General features: G+C 44.0%; 1 protein-coding gene across 1 annotated transcript; it reads left to right on the top strand.

Moving 5' to 3' along the window:
* Window positions 1–4,731: 4,731 nt before the first annotated feature.
* On the top strand, window positions 4,732–8,748 carry LOC138888368 (uncharacterized). Its single transcript, XM_070170220.1, has 3 exons — window positions 4,732–5,133; window positions 6,538–6,945; window positions 8,284–8,748. Exons 1-3 carry the CDS (start codon window positions 4,732–4,734, stop codon window positions 8,746–8,748), a joined length of 1,275 nt encoding a protein of 424 aa, XP_070026321.1.
* The last annotated feature ends 329 nt before the right edge of the window (window positions 8,749–9,077 follow it).

Genomic DNA, 9,077 nt, shown 5'->3' with positions numbered 1-9,077 from the left:
TGTCAATCACGTGTTCCCTAGACGGCTTCATGACATATTGAGTCTCTACCTCGGCTTCATCATCAATATCAATCCGTACATCATTGTTCACATTTTGATTAACCACATCATCAACAATCAAAGGTACATCATTATCCTGTAATTCAACGTCTTCTTCCATAATTTTCTTTTGCTTTGAGGCATTCACATCACCGCCTCTCCTACTTCTTGTTGTAACCGCCATCACATGATTATTATTCCCACCCTTCGGGTTCACTACTGTATCACTTGGTTGTGCACCCTTGGGACGAGTATTCAACGCTTGAGAGATTTGGCCTAATTACACCTCCAAGTTCCGGATAGATGTATTATGAGAAGCTAATTGGGCATCGGAATCTTGGTTCTTTTTCATCATTTGCTCGAACATGCTTTCAATTCGCCCCATATCACTCCCGGAAGAATTAGTACCTTGAGAAGGAAAGGGGGTGGATTGTTCGGTTGTTGGTACATGGGGGGCCTTTGAAAGCCTTGCCCCCGGTTGCCTTGGTTCCCGCTATTGTTCCACCCTCCTTGATTGTTGTTGTTGGCCCAATTATTATTATTACCATTCCAATTCCCTTGGTTGTTTTGATTACCCCAATTGTTGTTTTGGTTGTTATTATTCCAATTGCCACCACCTTGTTGTTGATTGCCCCAATTTCCTTGAGGACGCCATTGTTGATTCGAAGAGTTGCCTCTACTCCCTTGGTAGTTATTGACATATTGGACCTCTTCGCTTTGGTCATCATAGCACTCATTTGAATAACCACCACCATCATTGTTGTTGTCATATTGTTCACAATTACCTTGATGATGTTGCCCTATTTGCATCCTTTTCAACATAGAAACACCTTCCATTGCATTGACTTGGCGCGGGTTTTAGACTTGTTGCAATTGCGCCTTTGCCAATTGATTTATAGTTGTTGTAAGCTCGGCAATAGCTTGGCCATGATCGTGCAATTCCTTGTGCAAATGGATGACCGTAGGGTCACCTTGGGGCACATTTGCTCGGCTTTGCCATGCCAAAGATGTGTCGGCCATTTCATCAAGTACATCACATGCCTCTTGGTAAGAAAGTTTCATAAGGTTCCCTCTGGCCAATTGGTTCACAATGCATTGATTCGTTTTGTAGATGCCCCGATAAAAGGTTTGTTGAATCATAGCCTCGGTCATGTCATTATTAGGGCACTCATTCACCATTATTCTATATCTTTCCCATATCTCGTGCAAAGGTTCTGTTGGCTCTTGCTTGAAGTCTAGAATTTCATCCCGAAGAGACGCCATATGACTTGGAGAAAAGAACTTGGCAATAAATTTATTCGCCAATTCATCCCATGTTGTAATAGAATAATTGGGGAGCCTTTCTAACCAATCCAATATTTTACCCCGAAGAGAGAATGGGAAAAGCCTCAATCTCAACGCATCCTCGGACACGTTTGTCTGCTTACTACCCCAGCATGTATCCACGAACCCCTTTAAGTGCTTGTAGGCATTTTTATCGGAGGCCCCCGTGAAATACCCTCTTTGCTCGAGCAAGGTCAACATAACATTTGTTATTTGAAAGTTCCCCGCCCGGATTCGGGGAGGCACAATAGCACTGGCGTATCCTTGATTTGATAAAACTCTAGGAGCCACTCTCGGAGGTTGCAGAGGAGGGTCTGGAATATTGTTGTTCTCATTTGCATTTATATTGGCATTTCGGCCCCTCCGTGGAACTTGAGGTAAGACCTCATCTTGTTCTAGATCCTCTACCTCCTCCCCCGCAATCATGTTGCTGAGAGGGTCATTTGCATTAAGAGCCATTTGTATCTGATTGATAGACACAAATAAAATTAGTAAACAAGAAGGAAAGAGAAGCAAAACACAAAACTAAATAAATAGATAGTCAACACCGTAAGCTCCCCGGCAACAGCGCCAAAAAGTGATCACTGCCAACTCAACGCTACACTAAGGTAGGAAGAGCGGGTCACAATAGCTTTTACCCGATATGAAGGTCGAGATCGAATTCCTCAGGGAGCTAGTAGTGGAGTTGGATTGTCTGTCTATCCAAGAGATGTGTTTGTACTCCTAATGCCACTTCAAACATTTTTGGGTTTTCAAATTATAACTATTTTTTTGTAAAACTATTGTTTAACACTAAAATTATGCTACGAGAATATTGCTAAGTTGTATCTAATGGGAAGAAGGGCACTAAGGTCGTGACACTACCTAGGTGGCTAATTGACGGGTAGATGTTACTAAGGTTCGATTGACATAATTGGGACTTATGCTATTACCGTTGCACAATTTTACCCAATCTCACACCTCTCGGTAGAGAAAATGACTTTGCCCAATTGACTCTCTCGAAACCAAATGGGTAGGCAAATTAGACCAAGCAACTAGGGTTCAAGTAGGGTAATTACTCTCTCGAGGTTTAACCCGTTAATTGAGACTATCATTTCTCATGAGTCCATCTCAATTCCTTGTTGGGTCAATTTTGGGGTTATAGACTCTCTTTCTCAATAAGAGTTAAACCCACAAAGCTTAAATCAGTATTTGCAACCACCAATTCTAGATTAAAACATAAAATCAACCCAAATAGCAAACACCAATAGTCAATCTAACACTAGATGGCAACACCCATCAATTACCCACACTAGGGTTGAGCCACAACCCTAGCTAATGAGTTTAGCTACTCATGCTAGATAAAGAAATAGATGAAGAACTAAGCATATTAATTAATTGCTAAAATTAAATTGCAAGAATTTATCGTAAATGTAAAGCAAAAGTGCCAAAAAATGGCTACAAAATAAGTTCTCACGAGCGCAGCTCTCTACTGATGTATCTGATTACATAAAAAATGATAAAATATTCAATTTATACTAGGCTGGAAAAACTGGACAAAAATACCCCTGCGGGGTCAGTACATGCCGTATTAAATGGACCGCAGCTGCACTGGGCTCACTCCTGCTTCTCTGAACTTGGACTCCACGAACCGTGTAGAACGGACCGCGGCCGAAGAAGGAGCTGGCGCGATCCGCGCAACCACGACCGTGGACCGCATGACACTAGCTTTTATATATCGGTAACTTAAGGAGATTCTTGCCAACCAGCAAAAGATCCTCGATTCTCAGGATGACTTGGCTAAGGTGGTGGATTCACATGGCAAGGCCCTGAAGCAGCTTGCCAGGGAGCACAAGAAGCTGCGCAAAACACGGGCTTCCAAGGAGTCTGTGAAGGCGCTGAGTGGGGATGTTGACAAACTGAAGGCAGACCAGCTGCCTTTAGACTTGTTATTCGAGGATCCAAAGAAGAAGAGGAAGCTCCCTAGTGCAAATGAGGCGATCATCCAGTTGGCGGATCCACCGGAGGCTTCCTCCAATCAGCCACAGAATGTTCTTGATATTCAGCCCGTACAGGTTCAGGCCCCAGTCCCAGCAGCTGAGCAGTAGGAGACCGTGAACTAGTCTGAGGTTCCCGTACATACAGAGGACAAGGGGACCCTTCATGTCCCCATGCAGACAGACGAGGCTTAGGGAGCTCCTATATATAAAAGTTTCAGGCTCCTATATCGATTGTAGTATAATGGTGAGTATTCCCGCTTGTCACGCGGGTGACCCGAGTTCTATCCCCGGCAACGATGACAAAAAGTAATCACTGCCAACTCAATGCTACACTACGGTAGGAAGAGCGGGTCACATTAGCTTTTACCCGATATGAAAGTCGGGATCGAATTCCTCAGGGAGCTAGTAGTGGAGTTGGATTGCCTGTCTATCCTATAGATGTGTTTGTACTCCTAATGTCACTTCAAACATTTTTGGGTTTTCAAATTATAACTATTTTTTTGTAAAACTATTGTTTAACACTAAATTATGCTACGAGAATATTGCTAAGTTGTATCTAATGGGAAGAAGGGCACTAGGGTCGTGACACTACCTAGGTGGCTAATTGACGGGTAGATATTACTAAGATTCGATTGACATAATTGGGACTTATGCTATAACCATTGCACAATTTTACCCATTCTCACACCTCTCGGTAGAGAAAGTGACTTTGCCCAATTGACTCTCTCAAGACCAAATAGGTAGGCAAATTAGACCAAGCAACTAGGGTTCAAGTAGGGTAATTACTCTCTCGAGGTTTAACCCGTTAATTGAGACTATCATTTCTCATGAGTCCATCCCAATTCCTTGTTGGGTCAATTTTGGGGTTATAGACTCTCTTTCTCAAGAAGAGTTAAACCCACAAAGCTTGAATCAGTGTTTGCAACCACCAATTCTAGATTAAAACATAAAATCAACCCAAATAGCAAACACCCATAGTCAATCTAATACTAGATGGCAACACCCATCAATTACTCACACTAGGATTGAGCCACAATCCTAGCTAATGAGTTTAGCTACTCGTGCTAGATGAAAAACTAAGCATATTAATTAATTGCTAAAATTAAATTGCAAGAATTTATCGTAATTGTAAAACAAAAGTGCCAAAAAATGGCTACAAAATACGTTCTCACGAGCGCATCTCTCTACTGATGTATCTGATTACCTAAAAAATGGTAAAATATTCTATTAATACTAGGCTGGAAAAACTGGACAAAAATACCCCTGCGAGGTCAGTGCAGGCTGCATTAAATGGACTGCGGCTGCACTGGGCTCACTCCTGCTTCTCTGAACTTGGACTCCACGGACCTCGTCCGCGGAAGGAGCTGGCGCGATCCGCACAACCACGACCATGGACCGCATGACACTAGCTTTTATATATCGGTCACTTAAGGAGATTCTTGCCAACCAGCAAAAGATCCTCGATTCTCAGTCTGCCGTGGCTAAGGCGGTGGATTCACATGGCAAGGACCTGAAGGATTTTGCCAGGGAGCACAAGAAGCTGCGCAAAACACGGGCTTCCAAGGAGTCTGTGAAGGCGCTGAGGGAGGATGTTGACAAACTGAAGGCAGACCAGCTGCCTTTAGACTTGTTATTCGAGGATCCAGCCCCAGCAGCAGCACCGATAGCAGAGACACAGCAGCTTCCAAAGAAGAAGAGGAAGCTCTCTAGTGCAAATGAGGCGATCATCCAGTTGGCGGATCCACCGGAGGCTTCCTCCAATCAGCCACAGAATGTTCCTGATATTCAGCCCGTATAGGTTCAGGCCCCAATACCAGCAGCTGAGCAGTAGGAGACCGGGAACCAGTCTGAGGTTCCCGTACATACAGAGGACAAAGGGACCATTCATGTCCCCATGCAGACAGACGAGGCTTAGAGAGCTCCTATATATAAAAGTTTCAGGCTCCTATATCGATTGTAGTATAGTGGTGAGTATTCCTGCTTGTCACGCGGGTGACCTGGGTTCGATCCCCGACAACGACGCCAAAAAGTGATCACTGCCAACTCAACACTACACTAAGGTAGGAAGAGCGGGTCACATTAGCTTTTACCCGATATAAAGGTCGGGATCGAATTCCTCAAGGAGCTAGTAGTGGAGTTGGATTGCCTGTCTATCCTAGAGATGTGTTTGTACTCCTAATGTCACTACAAACATTTTTGGGTTTTAAAATTATAACTATTCTTTTGTAAAACTATTGTTTAACATTAAATTATGCTACGAGAATATTGCTAAGTTGTATCTAATGGGAAGAAGGGCACTAGGGCCGTGACACTACCTAGGTGGCTAATTGATGGGTAGATGTTACTAAGGTTCGATTGACATAATTTAGACTTATGCTTTAACCGTTGCACAATTTTACCCATTCTCACACCTCTCGGTAGAGAAAGTGACTTTGCCCAATTGACTCTCTCGAGACCAAATGGGTAGGCAAATTAGACCAAGCAACTAGGGTTCAAGTAGGGTAATTACTCTCTCAAGGTTTAACCCGTTAATTGAGACTATCATTTCTCATGAGTCCATCCCAATTCCTTGTTGGGTCAATTTTGGGGTTATAGACTCTCTTTCTCAAGAAGAGTTAAACCCACAAAGCTTGAATCAGAGTTTGCAACCACCAATTCTAGATTAAAACATAAAATCAACGCAAATAGCAAACACCCATAGTCAATCTAACACTAGGTGGAAACACCCATCAATTACCCACACTAGGGTTGAGCCATAACCCTAGCTAATGAGTTTATCTACTCATGCTAGATAAAGAAATAGATGAAGAACTAAGCATATTAATTAATTGCTAAAATTAAATTGCAAGAATTTATCGTAAATGTAAAGCAAAAGTGCCAAAAAATGGCTACAAAATACGTTCTCACGAGTGCAGCTCTCTACTGATGTATCTGATTACCTAAAAAATGGTAAAATATTCTATTTATACTAGGCTGGAAAAACTAGACAAACAACCCCTGCGGGGTCAGTGCGGGCCGCATTAAATGGACCGCGGCTGCACTGGGCTCACTCTTGCTTCTCTGAACTTGGACTCCGCGATGCGTAGAACGGACCGCGGCCGCGGAGGGAGCTGGCGCGATCCACGCAACCACGACCACGGACCGCATAGCACTATCTTTTATATATCGGTCACTTAAGGAGATTCTTGCCAACCAGCAAAAGATCCTCGATTCTCAGGCTGCCTTAGCTAAGGCGGTGGATTCACATGGTAAGGCCCTGAAGGAGCATGCTAGGGAACACAAGAAGTTGCGCAAAACATGGGCTTCCAAGGAGTCTGTGAAGACGCTGAGGGAGGATGTTGACAAACTGAAGGCAGACCAGCTGCCTTTAGACTTGCTATTCGAGGATCCAGCCCCAGCAGCAGCACCGATAGCAGAGACACAGCAGCTTCCAAAGAATAAGAGAAAGCTCCCCAGTGCAAATGAGGCTATCATCCAGTTGGCGGATCCACTGGAGGCTTTCTCCAGTCAGCCACAGGATGTTCCTGATATTCAGCCCGTACAGGTCCAAGCCCCAGTCACAGTAGCTGAGCAGCAGGAGACCGGGAACCAGTCTGAGGTTCCCGTACATACAGAGGACCAGGGGACCATTCATGTCCCCATGCAGACAAACGAGGCTTAGGGAGCTCCTATATATAAAAGTTTCAGGCTATTATATCAGTTGTAGTATAGTGGTGAGTATTCCCGCCTGTCACGCAGGTGACCCGGGTTCGATCCCCGGCAATGATGCCAAAAAGTGATCACTGCCAACTCAACGCTACACCAAGGTAGGAAGAGCGGGTCACATTAGTTTTTACCCCATATGAAGGTCGAGATCGAATTCCTCAAGGAGCTAGTAGTGGAGTTGGATTGCTTGTCTATCCTAGAGATGTGTTTGTACTCCTAATGTCACTTCAAACATTTTTGGGTTTTCAAATTATAACTATTTCTTTGTAAAACTATTGTTTAACACTAAATTATGCTACGAGAATATTGCTAAGTTGTATCTAATGGGAAGAAGGGCACTAGGGTCGTGACACTACCTAGGTGGCTAATTGACGGGTAGATGTTACTAAGGTTCGATTGACATAATTGGGACTTATGCTATAACCATTGCATAATTTTACCCGTTCTCACACCTCTCGGTAGAGAAAGTGACTTTTCCCAATTGACTCTCTCGAGACCAAATGGGTAGGCAAATTAGACCAAACAACTAGGGTTCAAGTAGGGTAATTACTCTCTCGAGGTTTAACCCGTTAATTGAGACTATCATTTCTCATGAGTCCATTCCAATTCCTTGTTGGGTCAATTTTGGGGTTATAGACTCTCTTTCTCAAGAAGAGTTAAACCAACAAAGCTTGAATCAGTGTTTGCAACCACCAATTCTAGATTAAAACATAAAATCAACCCAAATAGCAAACAGCCATAGTCAATCTAACACTAGATGGCAACACCCATCAATTACCCACACTAGGGTTGAGCCACAACCCTAGCTAATGAGTTTAGCTACTCATGCTAGATAAAGAAATAGATGAAGAACTAAGCATATTAATTAATTGCTAAAATTAAATTGCAAGAATTTATCGTAAATGTAAAGCAAAAGTGCCAAAAAATGGCTACAAAATACGTTCTCACGAGTGCAGCTCTCTACTGATGTATCTGATTACCTAAAAAATGGTAAAATATTCTATTTATACTAGGCTGGAAAAACTAGACAAACAACCCCTGCGGGGTCAGTGCGGGCCGCATTAAATGGACCGCGGCTGCACTGGGCTCACTCTTGCTTCTCTGAACTTGGACTCCGCGATGCGTAGAACGGACCGCGGCCGCGGAGGGAGCTGGCGCGATCCACGCAACCACGACCACGGACCGCATAGCACTATCTTTTATATATCGGTCACTTAAGGAGATTCTTGCCAACCAGCAAAAGATCCTCGATTCTCAGGCTGCCTTAGCTAAGGCGGTGGATTCACATGGTAAGGCCCTGAAGGAGCATGCTAGGGAACACAAGAAGTTGCGCAAAACATGGGCTTCCAAGGAGTCTGTGAAGACGCTGAGGGAGGATGTTGACAAACTGAAGGCAGACCAGCTGCCTTTAGACTTGCTATTCGAGGATCCAGCCCCAGCAGCAGCACCGATAGCAGAGACACAGCAGCTTCCAAAGAATAAGAGAAAGCTCCCCAGTGCAAATGAGGCTATCATCCAGTTGGCGGATCCACTGGAGGCTTTCTCCAGTCAGCCACAGGATGTTCCTGATATTCAGCCCGTACAGGTCCAAGCCCCAGTCACAGTAGCTGAGCAGCAGGAGACCGGGAACCAGTCTGAGGTTCCCGTACATACAGAGGACCAGGGGACCATTCATGTCCCCATGCAGACAAACGAGGCTTAGGGAGCTCCTATATATAAAAGTTTCAGGCTATTATATCAGTTGTAGTATAGTGGTGAGTATTCCCGCCTGTCACGCAGGTGACCCGGGTTCGATCCCCGGCAATGATGCCAAAAAGTGATCACTGCCAACTCAACGCTACACCAAGGTAGGAAGAGCGGGTCACATTAGTTTTTACCCCATATGAAGGTCGAGATCAAATTCCTCAAGGAGCTAGTAGTGGAGTTGGATTGCTTGTCTATCCTAGAGATGTGTTTGTACTCCTAATGTCACTTCAAACATTTTTGGGTTTTCAAATTATAACTATTTCTTTGTAAAACTATTGTTTAACA

This window comes from Nicotiana sylvestris, chromosome 3 (genome assembly GCF_000393655.2).
Source record: "Nicotiana sylvestris chromosome 3, ASM39365v2, whole genome shotgun sequence".
NCBI lineage: Eukaryota > Viridiplantae > Streptophyta > Magnoliopsida > Solanales > Solanaceae > Nicotiana > Nicotiana sylvestris.
This window is presented reverse-complemented; position numbering and strand designations above follow the sequence as displayed.

What these genes read in the sequence shown, in the direction of transcription:
- LOC138888368 (XM_070170220.1), top strand. Translation starts at nt 4,732, where the DNA reads ATGGACCGCATGACACTAGCTTTTATATATCGGTCACTTAAGGAGATT. An exon ending in ATGTTCCTGATATTCAGCCC is followed by an intron (nt 5,134 to 6,537) that starts GTATAGGTTCAG and finishes CTTGCCAACCAG; the next exon opens with CAAAAGATCCTCGATTCTCA. An exon ending in GGAACCAGTCTGAGGTTCCC is followed by an intron (nt 6,946 to 8,283) that starts GTACATACAGAG and finishes CTTGCCAACCAG; the next exon opens with CAAAAGATCCTCGATTCTCA.